Genomic DNA, 22,593 nt, shown 5'->3' with positions numbered 1-22,593 from the left:
AGATTCATTCCTTCCCTGATACATAATATCTTCATTTACTGTATGCTTTGCCACAACATTCTTCTTCGCTCGCACGAAAATTTGGAAAATCACAAGCAAATGCTGAGGCTGTTCCAGGGGTGGCTGTTCTTGCCTGTTTCCCATTTCTCCCACTGTGCCAGCGACAGGGGCTAGAACTTCTGAGGACCCCTAAGATAAGCTCATAGTGTTCCCAAAACCAAGGCAGTCTCGAAGTGCTGACGAACATGCTGTACAAGAGACCAGAAGAGAGACGATGGTGAAACACCCAGCAGGTGCCTCGTGCATTAGCTCCTGCCTACACTGACCAGAGTCAAATGGCCTTTCAATGATGGTGGCTGGTACTCAGGTCCACTCCAACCCTCCCACTTCCTGCACTCACTACATGGCGTCAATTTTGACTCAGGGCAACTCTGTAGGAGAGTAGAACTGCCCCTTTGTCTTTCTGTGCCGCACAATCTTTATAGCAGTAGACAGTCTCATCTTTCTTCTTTGCAGCAGCTGGTGGGTTGGAACCACTGACCTTGTGGTTAGTAGCTCATCAGGCAGCTCTTTACAGCACCAGAGCTCCTCACTCCTAGTCTTGAGGTGTAAAGAAAATGATATTCTCAATTTGGCACTTAGGAAAGAACTGCATCTCAGCCCCTCCGAACCACTGCTGCTTCACTGAAAGCCACATTGTGATTTTATTGAAGGGAAGACTCAATTGCTCATAATGTTGACTAACTTCAAGCCAGGTCATGCCTAAGGTTTGTTGTTCAGGGCTATTTTGATGCTACAAATGATTTGAATGCTTCAAAAATACTTCTTGATTTAACAGAAACTACTGTGCTCTTCCTTTCTATTAGTTAATTAGTTCTGCACTTAAAAAGAATTAAGAACTGAAAAGAAAGCATGTGGAACTGCCAGGAGTTGGAAACAACCCAAATTTCCATCAACCGACAAGTGGATTAAAAAGCTGTGGTACATACTTAAGATAGAGTACTACGCATCACTAAAAAGCAGTGATGAACGTATGAAGCTCATTGCAGCATGGGAAGAACTGGAGGACATCATGCTAAGCCAAGTAAACCAAGTACAAAAGGACAAGTACAACATGAGTCTGCTGAGGTAAGCTTTAAAAAATGTAAAAGGAGTATAGGGGAAAAGCTACTGCATACAAACATTCCTGGGGTGAGGACCAGGTAGTATGGCAGGGACCAGACCAAATCCAGGGATATATATGGTAGCCCACTAAAAAGGAGGGGGGGAAAGGAAAAAAATAATAAAAAAGAAATGGGTAGTGGGGGCACAGGGCACTAACCCACCCACAGGGAGGGTATTGTTTATATCTCCACAGGGAAAGAGAGACCAGATTTCAACCCAGCGCTCCAAGATGTGAATGCAACATGGCCAGCCCCACTATGAGACATGACGTCCCTCACTGACCCATAGCCCTACAGGGGCAACACCAGAGACATAGTGTGGAATTGCACATGGTCTTATCCCATAACACCGAGGCAAAACCAGTGGAGAGAGTGGCTGGCCCCAATCCCAACTGCTAAGTGGACACCTGTCCCCACCCCCAAAAGGATTTATTTTGAAGGACGGCACTGAATCTGCAGCTCTGCGAGAGGGACATACCTGATTGGACCACATGGGAGCAGATGAAGGGGGAGGAGGAGAGAGTGGAGCACATCCTGGCCCACCAGGCCGTGAGGATAATATTCCCAATTAGAGCAGCCAGTCTAGAGAGTGGACCACATGGCCAGGCCCAGTAGGAGACATGACATCCCTCACTGACCCATAGCCCTACAGGGGACAACACCGGAGACAGTGTGGGAATTGCACCCGATCTGATCCCGCGGCAAAACACTAAGGGGGTGTAAGAGAACAGCAAGGAAATGGAGTGGCGAGGTCCCCAGTGAATGCTGAAGGTGGACTTTGGGGGCAGGGCGTGGTGCCCCAACAGACTGGACTGGTAAACACTCCTAAAGACCAACAAACAATCCTTGAACTAACTGTAAGCTTTTATTTCTTGTTGTGCTTTTTTATGGTCATTGGTTTGTTGTTGTTGTTTTGTTGTATACTGTTGCTTGGTTTTGCTCTGTCTTGTTTTTGTGCATGTTATTATCTCTGCAGGTCTGTCTAAATAAGACAGGCTAGATGGACAATCTGGAGGAGAAAACAATGGGACTGACAGTTCCAGGGGGACATGGGAGAGGGTAGAAAGGTAGTGGTGTTAACAAACCCAGGGACAAGGGAAGAACAAGTGACCCAAATCGGTGGTGAGGAGGGTGTAGGAGGCCTGGTAGGGCATGATCAAGGGTAATGTAACCAAGAGGAATTGCTGAAACCCTGGTGGGGTCTGAGCATGATCATGGGACAGGAGGAAAGTCAAAGGAAATAGATGAAAGAGCTAGGAGGCAAAGGGCATTTATAGAGGTCTTGATAAAGACATGTACATATGTAAGTATATTTATATATTAGGATGGGCAAATAGATCTACGTGCACATATTTATAGGTTTAGTATTAAGGCCTCCAAGTAGTCCCTCAATGCAAGAATACTTTCTTCTATTAAATTGGCATTCTGTGATGCTCACCTTCCTGACACACCTCTGAAGACAAAGCGGGTGAATAAGCAAATGTGGTGAAGAAAGCTGATGGTGCCCAGTTATCAAAAGAGATAGCATCTGGTGTCTTAGAGGCTTGTACGTAAACAAGCAGTCATCTAGCTCAGAAACAACAAAGCCCACATGGAAGAAGCACACCAGCCTGTGTGATCACGAGGTGCAGAAGGGATCAGTTAGCAGGCATCAAAGAACAAAAAATCATATCATTGTGTGCTCACCTCCACAATACGATCGCTGAAGACAAATGGGTGCATAAGCAAATGTGGTGAAGAAAGCTGATGGTGCCTGGCTATCAAAAGAGATAACACCTAGGGTCTTAAAGGCTTGAAGGTAAAAGAGCGACCATCTAGCTCAGAAGCAACAAAGCCCACATGGAAGAAGCACACCAACCTGTGTGATCACAAGGTGCAGAAGGGATCAGGTATCAGGCGTCAAAGAACAAAACATCACATAGTGAATGGGGGGAGGGGGTAGTGTGGAGTAGAGACCCAAAGCCCCTTTGTAGGCTACTGGATTTCCCCTTACAGAAGGGTCTCAGGAGGAGATAAGCCAGTCAGGGTGCGATGTAGCAACAATGAAAAATACAACTTTCCTCTAGCTCCTAAATGCTTCCTCCTTACCCACCATTATCATGATCCCAATTCTACCTTGCAAGTCTGGCTAGACCAGAAGATGAACACTGGTACAGATAGGAGCTGGAAACACAGGGAATGTAGGGTGGATGATCCCTTCAGGGCCAGTGGTGTGAATGGCGATACTGGGAGAGTAGAGGGAGGGTGGGTTGGAAAGGGGGAATCGATTACAAGGATCTGCATGTGACCTCTTCACTGGGAACATAGAACAGAAAAGCGGGCGAAGGGGGATGTCAGACAGGGTAAGATATGACAAAATAATAATTTATAAATTATCAAGGGTTCACGAGGGAGGGAAGAATGGGGAGGGAGGGGAAAAAATGAGGAGCTGATGCCAGGGGCTTAAGTGGAGGGCAAATGTTTTGAGAATGAGGAGGACAGTGAATGTACAGATGTGCTCTACACAATGGATGTGTGTATGGACTTTTATAAGAGTTGGCTGAGCCCCCAGTAAAAAATGTACAATTACCCTTTCTCTAAAACTCTCTCTTATACACATATGGGTTTCTATGGATCTATTTCTCTGGTCCACCCGGAACAACACAGGCAGTATCTATGCCTTTGTCTAACAGAGGTTGAGGCCGAGTGACAAAAATCAAAAGGTATGCCTACAGTTCTACAAGTAAATCATGTCTGCACTCAAGAACCCAGATCATGGAGAAGCGACACACACTGGGTGCAGAGAAACCGCGTGCCTACTGAACTAATAAGGAGAGGCAGTGTCTTGCCTTGCCCGGAAGGAGAGATAGCTGTGATGTCTCCCTGAGGAGCTGACTTATTTATTTTAGAATGATCCCAAATTGAGGATGATCTGAATCATTCAAAGCAGAACCTGACACTTAAGTTCTGTGTCGAATTTTATTTATGTATATATCTTATATTTGTGATGTCGAGGGGGAATAAAAAAGGTTAGGCAATAGAGGCGCAAGCTGCTGGGTTGGGTGCTCCCGGGGGCCTGACAACGGAGGGAAGAAGAAAAACGATGGCACCGTGATCAGTCCATGTGGAGCACGTGGGTGGTGATGACAGGCCAGCTGGCTTCACTCAGCCTGCCTGAGCCAGCGTGCACCGGGGTCAGTGGTTATTAATCATTTGTCAAAGTTTGCCAGGCTTTATCAGATAATTATAGCCATCAGTGCGTTCATATCGCACAAACATGTGCAAAGCAGCAAAGGACACAAGCCCTAACACAATCTGCAATGACATGAAAACAAAACGAATGACAACAAAATACAACACACACACACAGCAACCCAGAGAAGCAATAAATCAGAAGCAAGTGCTTTGATAAAATTACGCCGTTCATTACAGCTTGGGCATCTTGGAATTATTTCCTATATTGTTTGTCTCCAGGAACACTTTGAACCTGACAGAGCCTCTGACTAGATTCCTCCCACCCCTAAATTCCCAATGCGTTTCCAACATAGCAAGCATAATTATCCCTTTGAAAGAAAAAACTGGTTATCGACTCCATCCATATGAACAGACAACCAGCGAGTAATCACAGCTTATTTCATAAAACCCATATTCCTGGGCAAAAAATATCTCGCGCTGTTCTGAAGACTCCAAATAAACATATTAACAGCAGCGCCTGAGGGATAGCTCTAACGCCTGCAAGCCAATAGATGGCATCTGTAAACGAACGGCTCCAGGCTGCAAATGGCATCCATTTTGCTCTGTTTGGCAGCATGCACGTTTACATGCTAGGAAACATTTCTCAACAGGAATGAACTGTGAAATAGTTTCCTCCCGCCCCACACTCCTCTAAATTGTATTCGATTATGTCAGCCATTTCTGCACCTACTTGTAGAGGCTGTCAGTGCCCCGAGAGGTGGTGTCTCGGGAGATACGGGAAGCAAGGGCCCCAGCGTCTGGGAGGGGGCTAAAACAGCAGTCAGCGTGTTATAAGGAGTAATGGGAATGATCACATTCACGCCCAACAATGCACGAGCACAGGGCTTTGTTGCAAATCTAGACACATCAAGGAATGTGATGAGGCGAGCCCTGTCTATTTTAATCCCCAGATTGTAAACTTCTTGGGAAAATGATTACTGCTCTATCCCACCTCCATCCAATGCCAACCATCACCCTGTCGGTATAAGTGAATTATTTTGCTGTGAGGAAAGAAATATGAATCTATTCAGTGTTTTAGCTATTTCCAACCTAGAGTCAACACTTCAAAACCCAAATTTACCGGTTCAGTGGATTGTATACTATCTCTAAGTGTGAAATCACATAAAACTAAGAAATCAAAATTTTCCCAGAATCAAATGTCAATGAAAGACTTTGGGGATGTTGGTTGTTGTGTTACACTCACCCCAAACCAAAGTCACTGCCATCGAGTCGATGCCAACTCAGAGCAACCCTACAGGACCGGGTAGAACTGTCCCTGTGAGTTTCTCGGACTGGAACTATGTAGGGGAGTAAACAGCTCCATTGTCCTCCCTCAGCAGCTGGTAGTTTTGAACAGCTGACCTTGCAGTTTGCAGCCCAACTCCGCCACCAGGGCTCAATTAGCGAAGCTAATTGAAAGTAGACACTCTAAATATGTGCATCTGTATGTGCTCATGAGAATGTGTCATTCACAAATCGTAAGTCTCTAGAGTCCTTGGCCATATCTCCTGAAGCTAGATGTGGCCATCTCACTTCCAAAACGGACCCATCATGCTGCCTTGTCAGTGAAGTGTTCACACAACTTGCCCATGGTTTGAGCCCGTGGATCACCCTGATTACAATGCACTGCATTCAGGAAATCGAGAGACCACCTGATTTTCACATATTCTTTTCAGATGCTTCATATGCTGAACTTTCTATCCAGAATTCATGGTACAGACTGGTTTTTAAACTCGTACAAGAGAGCAGACTTCAAGAACTTTTCTTTTTTACTCCTCATGTCATTGAAATTTTCATATAAATAAGTACTATCTCTTAATTTTGAAGTTTAATGTTAAGAGTTCTGTCTTTTGGAGAATAAAACAAGGGGAATTATTTGTAAGATACACATACATATAACACATATAAGAAATACATATCTTAAGAAGAATCAAAGCTTCCAATTTTAAGTTATTATGTATATTAAGTGATTTCATTCATCCTATTTTTATATTACACATGCTAAGCTCATAATTTTACCATCTTCCTTATTTATGATCCAATAAGTGCCTGCCAATTTGTCACATGGCTGAATTTATGAGCCAAGGTTTGCTGAGGAACTGGTAGATAAGCTCCTGGCAAGTGGGGCTTATGGGATTTTATTTTTGGCTGGCTTTTTACTTCAAATATGTGAAAATGTTGATTAATATTTTCTAAGTTTATAAACATTTAATGGGTTGTATAAAATATATACTGTCTATTTAAAAGCCGCTGTCATTGAATTGATTCTGCTTCATAGCGCCCCTATAGGACAGAGTAGAATTCCTCCACAGGGTTTCTGAGACAAAATCTTTACAAGGGGAGCAGACAGCCTTATTGTTGTCTCATGAAGCAACTCCTGGGTTTGAGTCTCTGACCTTGCGGCTAGCAGCCCAGCACTTAACCCAAGGAGACACTGTTTAGTTGATGAAAAAGCTTATATTCTTTCTGATATTCTGTCTTTGAAGATTAGAAATTAAGACTATTTAATGTCTCATATAATCACTTCTAAATATTTATTTATTCACTCATTCATCTAATGTTTTTGAAGTACGTTTTCTACAGAGGGAAATGAGATAGAAGAAAATAGTGATCCTTAGATGGTGTGTCTGGTTTTGTATGTAAAGTCTATAAGGAATCTTCATCAAGGTTGTGGACCCATAAACCTGAAATCGACCTCAGAGAGCATCTGATTCAGGCTGTTTATTTTCCAGAGAAAGGTGCTCATAGAGGATTTTGAGATGTGCTAAGGGCTAAGGGTGGTGGAATTGGGAAGGAAATTAGGTAGGCTCCCCTTCTCCCTTCATTGAAACAGGAGATTCCATTTTCTAACATATCTCATCGTTCTCATTGGTTCAGATGTCAAAAATCAGAATTTACTAATAATTTGGGCCAAAGTTCACTTTCCAGCTGCTTTAAAGTTTACTGATTCATAGAAAGAAGAGTTTGTTAACTAAATCTAGTTGAACAGCAAGATGGCAGAAAGAAATCGTCAAACAACCAAGAGATAACTCATTTGAAGAATATTAAAACACCTTCTACCAACACTGAAATGACAGTCTCAGCTTTGGACTCCTTCTTAAGGATGCCGGGTTACCAAAAGGTTGGTGGTTTGAATCCACCAGCTGTTTCATGGGGAAAAGATGTGGCGGGCTGCTTCCTTAAAGTTTACAGCCTTGGCAACCCAATGGGGCAGTCACTATGACTTAGAATTGACTTGAAAGCAGCTGGCTTATTACATTTCTTTATGACAGATACAGTTTAGGAGAGAGTGCTAGAGAGAGAGCCACGACTCCGCATTTGTCATGAGGATTCTGGATACCATCTCACAAGCCATGCAGACGGCTTTCTGGCTGCCACATTCGTTTTTTAAGGCACAGTATTCTGTTCATGGCTAAGTGGATCAGAAGGAAATATTTGACCAGAACTAGACCAGACGTTATTTGTTCCCTCCTGGAAATTAGAATTTGGACTTCAGACACAGCCTGTCAGTCAGTGTATAGTTGGAGCTCAAGAACAGCTGGGCAGCTATGTCCTGCCGTATGCAAAGTGGGAAGCAGAGAAAGCTGGTGCTTAGAGAGCAGAACGAAACAGTCAGGAGAACACAGCAGAGACATAAGATGGGGTGAGGATACTGGCTGGATGCTCTTGGGTCCCACAATCTCTCTTTCTCACCCCCCGCTCTCCTATGAGCTAAGTTGTCTTTCCACCACTTGTTGGTCTGTTTGTCCGAGTGTGGTGGTTTGGGTGTTGCTGTGATGCTGGAAGCAATATCACTGGAATTTCAAATGCTAGCAGGGTCACTCAAAGTGACTAGGTTTCAGCAAAGCTTCCAGACTAAGAACAGACAGGGAAGAAGGAAGAGCCTGTCTACTTCAGAGGAATTAGCTAGTGAAAATATTCTGAGCAGCAGCAGAACATTGTCCGGAATAGTGCCCGAGGATGAAACCCTCAGGTGGGAAGGCACTCAAAATATGACGAAGGAAGAGTTGCTTTCTCAAAGCAGAGTCAACCATAATGACATGGATGGAGTAAAGCTTTGGGACCTTCATTTATTGATGGGGCATGACCCTAAATGAGAAGAAAACAGCTGCAAACATCTGTTAATAATCAGAACTTGAAATGTATGAGGTCCGAATCTAGGGAAATTGAAGTAGTCAAAGTGAACCGGAATGCATAGAGAACCACATTCTAGGTGCTTGGGAGCTGAAGAGGGTTTGCACTGGGCAATTGGAATCAAGAAGTCACATGGTTTTATTATGACGTGAAGGAAAAATTCAAGAGGTTCAGTGTCACAATCATGGTAAAAAATGACATTTCAAGAACTCTCTTGAAGGACAATGCTGTCTATGATAGGATAATATCTATCCAAACACAAGGGAATCGAGTCAATGCAACTATTGTTCAAATTTATGCACTAACCACTAAAGCTATGACAAGGATACAGAAAAGATCAAAGTGCATGTCAAAAGAGACTCTGAAGCTTGCTCTTAATTGTAGAATAGCTAAAGCAAATTGAAGAAATGATGGAATCAACTTGCTACACAGAAAATTTCAAAGGGCAGCTCAAGAAGACAAAGTAAAATATTAAAATGAAATGTGCAAAGACCTAGAGTTAAAAAAGCATAAAGGAAGAGCATGCTCAGCTCGTCTTAAACTGGAAGAACTCAAAAGAAAGTTCAAGCCTCAAACTGTATTATTGAAAGATTCTATGGGCAAAATATTGAATGATGCAGGAAGCATCAAAAGAGGCAAATGGGCATTTACAGAGGTCTAAATACAGGCATGTACTTATATAAATATATTTATATATAATGATAGGGAAATAGATCTACGTGCATATATTTATAGGTTTAGTATTAAGGTAGCAGATGGACATTGGGCCTCCACTCAAGTACCCCCTCAGTTCAAGAATACTTTGTTCTATTAATCTGGCATTCCATGATGCTCACCTTCCTGACATGATCGCTGAAGACAAAGTAGGTGCATAAGCAAATCGGGTGAAGAAAGCTGATGGTGCCTGGCTGTCAAAAGATTTAGCTTCTGGGGTCTTAAAGGCTTGAAGATAAGCAAGCAGCCATCTAGCTGAGAAGCAACAAAGCCCACCATATGGAAGAAGCACACCAGCCTGTGTGATCATGAGGTGTCGATGGGATCAGATGGCATAAAAAAACTCATAACAAAAAAAATCATATCTATTGGAATGAGGGGAAGGGTGGAGTGGTGACCCAAAAGCCATCTGCAGACAATTGGACATTTCCTTACAGAAGTGTCACAAGGAAGAGAACCCAATCAGGGTGCAGTATAGCACAGATGAAACATACAACTTTTCTCTAGTTCTTTAATGCTTCCTGCCCCCAACTATCACGACCCCAATTCAACCTTACAAATCCGGCTATACCAGAGTATGTACCCAGAAACAGAGCAGAGCTGGAAACACAGGGAATCCAGGACAGATAAACCCCTCAGGACCAATAATGAGAGTAGTGATACCAGGAGGGGAAGGGGAAAGTGTGGGGAGACAGAGGGAACCGTTCACAATGATCTATATGTAATCCCCTCCCAGGGGGATGGCCAACAGAAAAGTGGGTGAAGGTAGACACTGGTCAGTGTGAGATATGAAAAATAATAATTTGTAAACTATCAAGGGTTCATGAGGGAGGGGAGGGTGGAAGAGGGACGGGAAAAAAAAACTTGAGCCGATTCCAAGGGCTCAAGTAGAAAGAAAATGTTTTGAAAGTGATGATGGCAACAAATATACAAATGTGCTTGACACAATGGATGGAGGTATGAATTGTGATAAGAGCTGTATGAGCCCCCAATAAAATTATTAAAAGCAAGCAAACAAAAGAAGATGGAAAGAATACACAGAGTCACTGTACCTAAAAGAACAAGTGAACATTCAACTATTTCAAGAGGCAGCATGATCATGAACCTATGATCGTGAAGGGAGAATTCCAAGCTACACTGAAGGCATTAGCCAAAAATAAGGCTCCAGGAATTGGAATAACAACTGACATGTTTTGACAAGTTGATGAAGCACTGGAAGCACTCACTCATCTATGCCAGGAAATTGGGAAGATAGTTACCTGGCCAACTAACTGCAAGATAACAATATTTGTACCCATTTCCAAGAAAGGTGAACCAACAGAATGCTCAAATTGTAGAACAATATCACTGATATCATATGCAAATAAAATTTTGCTTAAGACCATCCAGCAATGGTTGCCGCCGTACATTAACAAGCAGTTTCCAGGAATCCTGGCCAGATTCATAAGAGGACGTGCAACAAGGGGCATCATTGCGAGTGCCACGTGAACCTTGGCTGAAAGCAGAGAGTATCAAGAAGACGTTTCCTTGACGGTGCAAAAGCATTGGACTATGTGTACCAGGACAAACTGTGGATAGTTTTGATAAGAACCAGAATTTCAGAATATTTCATTGTGCTTGCGAGGAAGCTGGACATGGGTCAAGAGGTGGTGTGCATGGAGAACAAGGGAATACTGCGTGGCTCAAAACCAGGAAAGGTGTGCTTCAGGGTTGTATCCTCTCACCACACTTATTCAATCTACGCACTGAGAAAATCATCAGAGAAGCTGGGTTATGTGAAGAATAATGTGGCATCAGGATAGGAGGAAGGCTTATTAACAACCTGTGACACACAGACGACACAACTCTGAGAGTGAGGAGCACTTGAAGCACTCGCTGATGTGGAGCAAGCATTGCAGCCTTCAGTAGGGGTTACAACTCAATGTAAAAATAAAATAAAAATCCTCACAGCCGGGCCAGTAGTTAATATCATGATAAATTAGGAAACCATTGAAGTTTTTGTAGAGTTGGTCTTGCTTAAATCCATAACCAATTTCAGGGACGCAGTAGTCAATAGATCAAGCGATGCATTGCATTGGGTAAATCTGCTGTACAAGACCCCATTAAAGTGTGGAAAAACAAGAATGTTACTTTAAGGACTAAGGTGCACCTGATCCAAGCCAGGGTATTTTCAATGCCTCATATGCATGTGAAAGTTGGATACTAAGCATGAAAGACAGAAGAAGAATTGATGCATTTTAATTATGGTGCTAGCAAATAATATAGAAAGTACCATGTATTTCCTAAAGAACAAACAGATCTATTTTGGAAGAAGTACAGCCAGAATGCTCCTTAGAAGCAAGGATGGTGAGACATCCTCTCATGTACTTGGGACATGCTATCAGGAGAGACCAGTCCCTGGGAAAGGACATCGTTTGGTAGAGAGTCAAGAAAAAGGAGGAAGATCCTTGACAGAATGGATTGACACCGTGGCTGCCGACAATGGGCTTAAATAGAACAATAATTGTGAGGATCACCCAGGTCTGGGCAGTGTTTCATTTTGTTATACATGTCTCTGTGCGATGGAACTGAACTTGATGGCACCCAAGAACAAGAACAAGTTGTCCTTGCTCTATGCAACCGGAGAGTCTCAACTCAAGATACTGCATAAGAGTCACTACATCCTAGGGTCAGAGCTACAATTGAGTTTCTTGGGTTTAGTCCACTTCATTGGGCAATTCACAGTATAGGAAATTCACAGTCTATGCAATGAGATGCATTTGGTAATTAATTTAAGAAATAAGTAAATAGTGATAATTAATAAATAGTGCTAAAATGATATTAATTGTGACTGATAAGTCAATTTACATAAATGTCTTTATGTGTAAGCCTTGAAAATCTCTAGAACCCTAACCCACTCTCCCTGTGTTGATTCAGACTCAAAGTGACTACAGGCCAGAGCAGAACTGTTCCATAAGGTTTCCAAGGCTGGAATCTGTATGGAAGCAGATGACCTCATTTTCCTCACTAGGACCACTAGGTAGTGGATTTGAACTGCTGACCTTTTGGTTAGCAGCTTCACTCTTTAACCATTGTACCACCAGGACTGCTTTATATATTTATTTAATAATTGTAGTCAGATTTGTTCTTATTACAAAAACCTAAAACCACAAAGTTTTTTTCTATTGGTGAATGACTCAAGACATTTTTGAAATAATTTTGAAATGATACATTTTTGACAATTAAAATGATAATGTTATTTGAACATGTATAAGCAGTTCTATGAAATTTAAAGACAAATTATGTAAAATGATTGACACAGAAACTGTAGTGAACATCAGAATCAACAGAATACTAATGAACATAACTAACGTGCAGACAGCTCACTTGTGGATGGGAAATGTCTACGAACTTTTCATCCTTAACTTATTTGAGCATCACAAAAACACTAGGAGGTAATTATTATCTCCACCTAAAGAAAAATGTAAAGAAGATGGAATTACTTCGAGTGAGGTGACTTGCTCATGTCCCACAGCTCGTTAGAGGTAGAGGTGCTATTAAAACCCAGGTAGCCAGAAGCAACAAAGCCCACATGGAAGAAGCACACCAGCCTGCATGATCATGAGGTGGGGAAGGGATCAGTTATCAGGCATCAAAGAACAAAAAATCATATCATTGTGTGCTCACCTCCCCGATATGAGCACTGAAGACAAAGTGACTGAAAATAAGCAACTGTGGTAAAGAAAGCTGATGGTGCCAGGTTATCAAAAGATATAGTGTCTGGGGTCTTAAAGGCTTGAAGGTAAACAAGCGGCCATCTAGCTCAGAGGCAACAAAGCCCACATGGAAGAAGCACACCAGCCTGTGTGACCACCAGGTATTGAAGGGATCAGGCATCAGGCATCATCAGAACAAAAAATCATATCACTGTGAATGAGAGGGGGAGTGTGGAGTGGAGATCCAAAGCCCATCTGTAGGCAATTGGACATCCCCTTATAGAAGGGTTGCGGGGAGGAGATGAGCCAGTCAGATTGCAGTATAGAAACATACAACTTTCCTCTAGTTCTTAAATGTCCCCCCCCCACTATTATGATCCCAATTCTACCATATAAATCTGGCTAGACCAGAGGATGTACACTGGTACAAACAGGAACTGGAAACACAGGGAATCCAGGGCGGATGATCCCTTCAGGACCAGTGATGAGAGTGGCGATACCAGAGGATGGAGGGAAGGTGGGGTGGAAAGGGGAAACCAATTACAAGGATCTACATATAACCTCCTCCCTGGGGGATGGACAACAGAAAAATCGGTGAAGGGAGGCGTCAGATAGTGTAATATATGACAAAATAATAATAATTTATAAATTATCAAGGGTTCATGAGGGAGGGAGAACAAGGAGGGAGGGGGGAAAATGAGGAGCTGATACCAAGGGTTCAAGTGGAAAGTGAATGTTTTGAGAATGATAATGGCAACAAATTTACAAATGTAATTGACACAACGGATGTATGTATGGATTGTGATAAGAATTGTACAAGCCCCCCATAAAATGATTAGAAAACACAAAAACAATAACAAAAAAGAATGAATGAAGCCTTTATGAAGAGGTTAAGCTAAATAATTAGAGCAATTAGTTTCATTGCTGATGACTTACTAATGGAGAAAAATCAATGAATTATGTTTATATGGAGAGAATATTAAAAAAAAAGGTTACGCTAAAAAAAAACCCAGGTAGTTTGTTAATGAAGGAGCTCTTTTTAAGTGCTTAGAATTCACCAAAGGTTGGTGCTTCTAACCTACTGGACGTTACACAGAAGCAGCATGTGGGAGTCTGTTTCTGTGAAGATCTAGTTTTGGAAGTGGGGTGGAGCCGTTCTGTTCTGTCTTATAGGTTCTCTATGATTCAGAATCTCCGTTAAACAAGATTAGCCTGTTAATTAGGAGTTTTTGGGTTGGGCAAAGGATTAGGTGCTCGATTGCTAGACTAAAGAATGACCTTTCAAACCCATCCAAAGACTCTGGGTAAGACAGGCCTGGTGATCCGCTTCTGAATGGTCACAGTCTTGCAAAGGCGATGTAACACAGTTCTATTCCACACACACAGTGCCCTCACCTACTGGAACTGACTAGACAGCAAGTAAAAGCAGGTCTGCGACAACATCTGACCAGCAGACTGAAGTAAGATTTCAAAGGAAAAACAAAAACTTTTGGTAGCACTTGAGAAGTTTTGGGACACAAGCTCATGCAATTAGGAAAAAGTACATTCAGTCTCCTAAGAAACGTTGATGGAAGGGGAGCAGAAGTTCTGGCAGTGGGAGAGCAGCTATCATCTAGCTGGAGGAAGTGATGAGAAGCAAATGAGGGGCGAACATGATAGTTGCACAAGCAGAAGGTAAAAGGTAACAGAAAAGAACCAGGAATAAAAACTATTTATACAGATATAAACATAGAGGTGTACATAAATATATTAATGCATAACAATAGGGGTATTGGTCTATGCACATATATTTAGATGGAAATACATGAGGCAGTGGATGGACTCTGGGCCTCTGCTTAACTCAAGAACACTTTGTTATAATAATGTGGCATTGGGTGATGCCCACCGCCCCAACACAATCGCTGAAGACAAACTGGGTGCCTAAAGAAATGTGGTGAAGAAAGTGGATGGTGCCCGGCTATTAAAAGACATAGTATCTGGGGTCTTAAAAGCTTGAAGCCAAAAAAGCAGCCATATAGCAGGTCAGCAACAAAGCCCGTATGGGAAGAAGCACACCAGTCTGTGTGATCAAGAGATGTCTATGGGAATAGGCGTCAGTAGTTAAAAAATAAACAATCTCATTGAGGTGATGGAGAGGGTTCAAGCTAAAGACCCAGAGCCCATCCGTGGATAATTGGATGTCCCTGCACAGAGGAAAAAATGCATCCAGGGGCAGTTTAGCACCGAGAAATATATAACACTCTAGATCTTTAATCCTTCCTCCCCCACTATTATGATCTCAGTCCAATCTCACAATTCCCGCTAGTCTGGGGTGTACAGACAGTGGTATAGAGGAGAGCTTCCGATATACAGAATTCTGGAAAGACAAATCCCCTCAGAAACAGTAATGGGAGCAATGATTCCAGGAGGGTAGGGGAAGGGAAAGGGGAGAAGGGGGGAATGGATAGCAATGATGGCAGAACAACCCCAGGATAGCAGGTGAAGGGATATAAGATATGGATAGATAATAATAATAATACATACTATAGTAAGGGTTTCACAGGGGTGGCAGGGTGGGGGAGGGAGGGGTAAAGAGGAGCTGATCTCAAAGGGCTCAAGAAGATTCTTTAGAAATTGTTGACGCCCATAATTGCACATGTCCACTTGAGAAGACAGAGGCACGTTTTTATAAGATATGTAAGAACCCCCAATAAAATGATGCATTAAAAATAAACCTATAATTTAGAAACCATTTAGATTATTGATGGTTCTTACCGGGGGTTAGAAGGTGAAGGCGGGTTCATTTCTTTCTGATAGTGATGGCCTTGGTTGACAGGCTGTAGAAGACAATGAAAACATTTGTGAGGTACAAATGCAGCACACAAGGCGCCCTGGTGGTGTTAACACCAAGGTCAGCAGTTCAAACCCACCAGCGGCCACAGGGAAGAGAGATGAGGCTATATGCTCCCGCCAATATTTACACCCTCAGAAACCCTATGTAAAATTGCTATGATTTGGAATCAACTTGATGACAAAGGGTTTGGTCGCATGCAGCACAAAAGGAGTCCCGGCGGCATAGTAGTTAAAGTGCTTGGCTGTTAACTTAAGGGTAGGTGGTTCAAGCCTACCAACTGCTCTATGGGAGAAAGATGAGGCAGTCTGCTTCTGTAAAATATTATTGTCTTGGAAGCCTTGTAGGCCAGTTCTACTCTGTCTTAAAGGGTTGTTGTAAACCAACTCCCTTGCAGAGAGTTTATCATAGCACAGTACTCTGAGATATCCTATCACACAGACTGGGGCTTCAAGCCACTTCAGAATCACGAGCAACGAAGCGAAATCAGAACAGATGCAAATGTGAGTGAAGTAGAAAGATAGTCTGAACAGGAAAAATGGCAAGGCACAGCTCTGGCCTGGGTGACTTGGAAGAGAGGTGGCGACCCCCTTCAGAAGCCTCATGTGGGAGACTTATTATTAGCAGGACCAATGAGAGCAAGACACATTCAAAGAGGCCAAGCCCTGTTATTTTGGAGTCTTCTTGTCAAGAGAACTGGTTGCTATGTAATGTGCACACTGCTTTTGTTTTCTGAGAGGGAGATTGAGATTTTCAGGTAAGGCAAAATGAAACATGACACGTTTTTACCAGATCATCCACCTGTAATTTTTTCATTTCACCTCCATTTTTCAAACTTGGGTCCATTCTGGCTGACCTTCACTGGCCAGAACCAGGAAGAACTGGGTTGAATCCCTGATACAATTTCTCATTACTCCAACATTTTCCTGTGAAACAGTTCACAAGAATTGTTACTAGATCTGGGTTTAGATGACAGAACAAAGGCTCTTGGGAAGACCCAGCAAATAAGGCGGGGCACGTGAGAACAGGAATTCCGTTAGTGGCCAGTCACTGGACTGGCAACAGCAGCAGGGGTGGAATTGAAGCTCATATGCTGGACTCCTTTTCCCTGTGGGACTTTTATGCTGTTAACATTGGCGGAGATTCTCGGACAAGGAAAACAAAACACGGCATTTCATGGAGCTAGTGCTGCATAGAAAGCATCAAAAATATTCAGGAGGCCCAGAGATATCAGAAAACAGATTCATGTATCAATGATAGTAAATGCGTAACTTCTCTTCTTACTGAGAATTACACATATAAATCTTAGGTCGGGATGGTCATTCCCCCCAATTATAAAATGAAAGATCAAGCATTAATCAATAAACTGAAAATGGTGATATCAATACTTAATAAAAAGCTAAGATCTCAATTTTACTCCCCAACAAGAAACCTTGACACATCTGCCTATGTCAAAGCATAGATCACAAAACAACTACAACCCGTCGCCTGAACCACTTGTCTCCAATGGAAAGGTTTCCTTTGCTCTATGAAGGGAGATCATTTCGTTATAGGCGACACAAATTCATTTCCAGAATAATAACTCGTTTTTGTGTGTAGTTAACAACCATATAACCCTAATACAAAAGTCATTTCTAAGATTCTCATCTTGAATTCTATTTCGTACAAGCTGGAATTTGATATCGATTTTGGAATTGTATTCCAAGGAGTTCAGCTACTTTCTTGCCCCGTGAGGTTGGTGTCTAGGCATTCTTCCACATTATGTGGCCCCATGGTAGAGACCCTAGCCGAGGGAAGCAGCATAGCATTCCTGCCTGTGTTATATCAGACGTATATATTCATTTCTCCCATATTCCTTATTTAATGAGATCTAAAATATTAATGACGTGAGTGATGGGAATTCTTCAGAGTAAACTGTCTTCCTCTATAAATAATCTCTTGGAAGTGTTCCTTTAATTTAAATCAAACACCCCGTCTGATAATCACAGTCACTTAGCTTGACTACCTGTGATGCACCATGAATTTCAATGCACTCAGATACTTCGGTAATTGAACCAATATCAATGCATCACCATTTCAGTAATAAGAAACAACAGCTGGGAGAACAGTGGCAGGAAAAACATGTCATAAGACATATTTGATCTCACTGGAGAAATAAGACTTTCAGCAATTTGCAAGTGAAATTTAGTTCTATGATTTAGGCTTTATTATTTCATGGCAAAGAAGAAATTAGCAAGCAAAAGGCCTCATGGGTTCTCTCGACCAACTCACACTGATGCAAAATACTCCTGATAAGAAATTCATTGGCATTCCTCTAGTATTCCGGCTGTGCTCAGGCCTCCGGTGAATGGACCTCTGCCTCTTTACTTTCAGAGGCACTCTCATAACTCTCAGAGCTTCCCAGTCCTGCTGTTGGGCTAAATTTCCATTTTGTTAATATTACACCATTAATACTATTTATACCCATGTAGGGCTATTTATCCCAAATGACTTTCTGCATCCCTTGGACAATTGAAAGGCTGTAAAAGCAAGCAAACAAACAAACAACTCACTCTCACTGAATCGATAGCAGTCCGATAGGACAGGGTAGAACTGCCCCGGAGGGTTTCCGAGACTGAAACTCTTTACAAGCCCAGAAAGCCTCATCTTTCTCACCCAGAGCAGCTGGTGGTTTCAAACTGCTGTCCTCACAGTTGGCATGCATAATCATGATACAACCACGCCCCCAAGAAAGGCTACAGACTTCTCCTATTTCGTTTGTGTCTTATGTCCAGATGTCCCCAAGCACAGGCAGATAGGCTTCTAGAGAAACGCGGCAGCAAACCTATTTCTAGGCAGGTAACACTCTGAGAACACACAAGCAAACAAACAAACAAACAAAATATGCCCCCAGATTTGAGGTTTCCAGTGCATCTAGAGAATTCCCTAAGGAGAGGTAGGAAGGGATGGTCTTTTGATCTACAAGTAACTCTGACAATGATGGCAACAGCAGGAGCTCATATGTATTGAGCACTTACTCTGTGCTAAGTCCTTTACAGATATCATCTCATTTGATCCTATGAACTACACAGGATTAACAATTGCATTGACAAAAGGGAGAATTCAGGCTGCAGGTGTGAGCCCAAGGTCATGTCAGACAGGAAAAACCAGACCAGCTTTTGAACCCAGGCCAGCTGATTCCACAGTTCACCCTCTAATCTAACCACTGGCATAGAGTGGAGAATACCTATGTGTTGGATAACAAATGTAACAAAGTCAGTTCCGTTTTATGGCAATCATTAACAATAATAATCCTGAAATGCACCAATTTGATAAAAAGAAGGAGTCTTGTCACGTTTCTAAATTAGGGAAAACGTGGGAATCCTAGTTGGTGCTCCGAGAACAAGGGGCGACTTTCAGAGCCACCAGACACAGGGCAACTGGAACGTTGCGGTCTTTTCTCCTGGCCTCCTGGATAGGACACCGCTGCCTCAGTGTTTGCATGTCAGTTCTACGGTTGTATGGGAGCATCTGCTCACATGATTTAGCTGCAGCTTTGTGCAATCAGCTTTGTGCAATTACCTTTCCCGTTCCAGAGAAAACAATAAAGCAAAACAAAGAAATCCCTCAGGACGCCGAAACAGAACTGAGAAGTTAATGAATTGGTGGATCAGGGTAAAAAAGAAAAAGAAAAACACCTATGAACGAACCATAAAGAGCCTAAGATGGCAACCCATCACCTATTGAACCACAGCTGCCAGGAACTGTGGGCCCTTAGAGCCCGAAGGCTGTTGAGCAAAAACGGAGAGGGCGCTGAAAGAGGGAACTTGGCCTTTTGGTGGCGCTGTTGTTATACTTTCCTGCTGGGAAAAAGAACACGGGAAAAATCAACCAACAAGGAGCAGAGGCAGCTTTGCTTTTCAGGCTGCAAGAAATCTGCGGGTGAGGGAGAGAAGCGAAGGCTAAATAAAAGAACGGGGGGGTTAAGAAAATCCTCCCATGTTAAAAGGTAAAGACAATATTTTTATGTTGTTGTATAAAACCTATGAAAATGGCAATAATGTTGCAAGGTTAATGGAGACCATAAATAGCTTGTCTGGGAATCTCACCATATGCTTATAATTTGTATTAAGTGCATTTGCATCGGGCCCCATTTTTTCCCTCCAAATATTATGCTCTGCAACAGGCTACGCTGATGGATGCATGGGACGGGCTCTGCTTTCCTGTCTTCGCCCTTTGCAAGCGGAGAGCCTTAGGCGAGGGAGACTAAGCTATGGGCGTTCCGAACGGAAAGGAACGATGCTCTGGCGTTTTTGCGCACTGGGCAGCTCACACATTACAATCTAGGTGAGAGGTGGGCAGAGGTATAATGAAATGCTAAGTGTTTTTCTAAAGCTCGCTCTCTCTCTGTGTGTGTGTGTACTCCGATAGTGAAGCACACAGCAAAACCAGCAGCACGGTACCCCTGCCCATCCTTATAGCCCTCAGTAGCCATCAAACGTGAAAAAAAAAAATCTTCTCTGATCAGTTCAAGCAATCCTTTGAGGAGCGTGACCGCAGAGGAACGGCGTTGGAGTGAGTGTGGGCGCATTCTGCCGCCCGGCGGGCGCAGGCAGTCCACACACTGCACTTACTGAATGCCGCAATGCCAGGCTAAAGAAGGCCTTCGGGCTGATCTCCAGGGTGGGGGTGATCTTGCCGCGAACCACAGAGCGGGTCGAGCCCAGGCTGAAGCTAGGGCTCCGTAGGTGCCCATGAAATAGTTCTTTTCTTTAGAAAACACGCGCGTGCATCCCCACACACGACATGCTTTCATGCGGTTGTCTCTCAAAATCCCTCACCCAAAAGGAAACCCACTTAAAAATGCCTTATAACGCACTCCAAAAGCGCTGCTTGGTGGGACAGCCTGGAGCTCCGTTCGGCACAGATCTCAGGAGGGCTACTCCGCAGGCGCGGAAATCCTCCAACAACGATTACTTGTAGCCTGCTTCCCACAGAAGTTATATTGTTTTAATTGCATTTGGTTCTAAGTTAGAAACTTTGAAAAATGTGTCTGTCAAAGGCCAATGGATTTCTCAGTGGGCCTGATTTATTTAGCAAGAGATGCCTACAAAAGCCAATTTGCTATGGGAAATATGGTTACATTTAATTACACTTCTAAATGACTAATTTATTATATCTAAACAGTACATATTACTCTGAACTGTGCAGGCGCAGAGGAAAGCCGAGGACTCCAAGCTTGTGGTCAACACAATAGATGTTGCTAAAGACTTGCGTTGCACTGGTATGAGCTTGTTGGTTTCAGACTCTAAAGAGGCTAAACCGAATGGGACCCGCATAGATCTCCTTTTCTGACCATGGCCTTGGGCGCTGCCCAGGGAAAGATCTTTACCTTTGTGTGTCTAATACCCAGGGCTGGGAGGTGTTTGGTTCTGTTGGTACACGGGGTCAAAATGGGGTGGAACAGATGCAATGGCACAGAACCACCACCATGAAATATGGCATATAAACTACTACCTGCCTCATTCACATGGACTTTAGCAAAGTACCGTTGATGTTTCTTCTGGAATTTTGACTAAAAATACCTTATTTTATGCTAAAAAGGAATGTAAAATTATTATCGATTGATTCAGTGGCGAACAGCTGACCATGGTTGGGTGCTGACCCCCGGGCAGGTTCTGGGCCCAGCCTGGGAAGGACTAGAGAAGGCAAGGTCCTGCTTCCAAACAGCTCCCCATCAAGTTGGGGTGAGAGTAATCGAACTCGTGGTTTGATGTGGTCGGCCGAGGCTACAGGAAGGCTCACTGACCATCAGGGGACCCAGAGAAGAACTAATTCTGTTCTGTGGGTAGGTCGAGGGTTGGGGAGGGTTTCATGAAAACTGTGATATTTGAGTAGGCCTGTTCTAGGTACAGAAGAGAGATGGAAGACCATTCCAGGGAGGAATTTCTGGAGCATGGGCATGATCTAGGATGAAAGGGATGGCTCATCCTGAGATAGGCACATTATCAAGTGCAGCTCTGGGGTACAGTTGTTGACTGTACAACTGGAATGCTCCTTAGCAGTAAGGAGGTGAGAATTTGCTTGCGTACTTTGGATGCATCCTCAGGAAAGACCAACTATTAGAAAAGTCCGCAGGTCAGCGAAAATGAGGAAACCATGAAGGAGATGAGCCCACCCAGCAGGGATCACGGCTAGGGCTCAGACTTGGCAGCGTTCTCCTCTACGTAAGGTTGCTGTGGGGTGTGGGGTGTAGGCGATCTGATGGCAATTAACACCTGTGCGTCTCTTGGGTGGAGGGTGCAGGGGGCAGGTAGTGATGTCAGACAGAAGCAGGCATTCATTGAGAGGAGCGGTTCTCAACCCATGGGATGCAACCCTTTCACAGGGGTTGCCCAATTCATAACAGTAGCAAACTTACAGTTATGAAGTAGCAATGAAAATAATGTTATGGTTGGGGGTCACCACAACATAAGGAACTGTATTAAAGGATTGTGGCATTGGGAAGGTTGAGAACCACTGATTTAGAGTCTTGTTCAAGCTGATGGATAAACAGAAGCACGGTGGGAAGTTATCTCCACTCCCAAATCCCCTTGTCTCCCCAACTTATTTCTTCTCTCTTTCAAAACTTGGAATTCCTTTCTCCTTCTTGTCTACTTGGTAAACTTGCACTCAGTCTTAAAATTCTCGATTAACTGCTGACTTCTCTGTAAAACATCCTGGAAAACAACTGCAATGCAGTTGCATGATGGTGCGTCAACTCCAATTCACAGTGAACCTATGGAAGTTCTGAGTAGAACTTCTCCCCGGGCTCTCTAACCTGTGCTTTTTACAGAAATGGATCACTAGTGTTTGCTTGTTTTTC

The 22,593-nt window shown here is 43.2% G+C and overlaps 1 protein-coding gene across 5 annotated transcripts in view; it reads right to left on the bottom strand.

Annotated features, from left to right (window-relative positions):
* The window catches only part of CFAP20DC (CFAP20 domain containing), a 276,940-nt gene that overhangs the window by 42,542 nt on the left and 211,805 nt on the right, over nt 1-22,593 (bottom strand). For all 5 annotated transcript variants that reach the window (XM_075549963.1, XM_075549964.1, XM_075549965.1 and 2 more), the window contains one exon: nt 15,674-15,735. In XM_075549963.1, coding sequence (XP_075406078.1) covers nt 15,674-15,735 — 62 coding nt within the window. The remainder of the gene's footprint in view (nt 1-15,673; nt 15,736-22,593) is intronic.

This window comes from Tenrec ecaudatus, chromosome 5 (assembly GCF_050624435.1).
Source record: "Tenrec ecaudatus isolate mTenEca1 chromosome 5, mTenEca1.hap1, whole genome shotgun sequence".
Taxonomy (NCBI): domain Eukaryota; kingdom Metazoa; phylum Chordata; class Mammalia; order Afrosoricida; family Tenrecidae; genus Tenrec; species Tenrec ecaudatus.
This window is presented reverse-complemented; position numbering and strand designations above follow the sequence as displayed.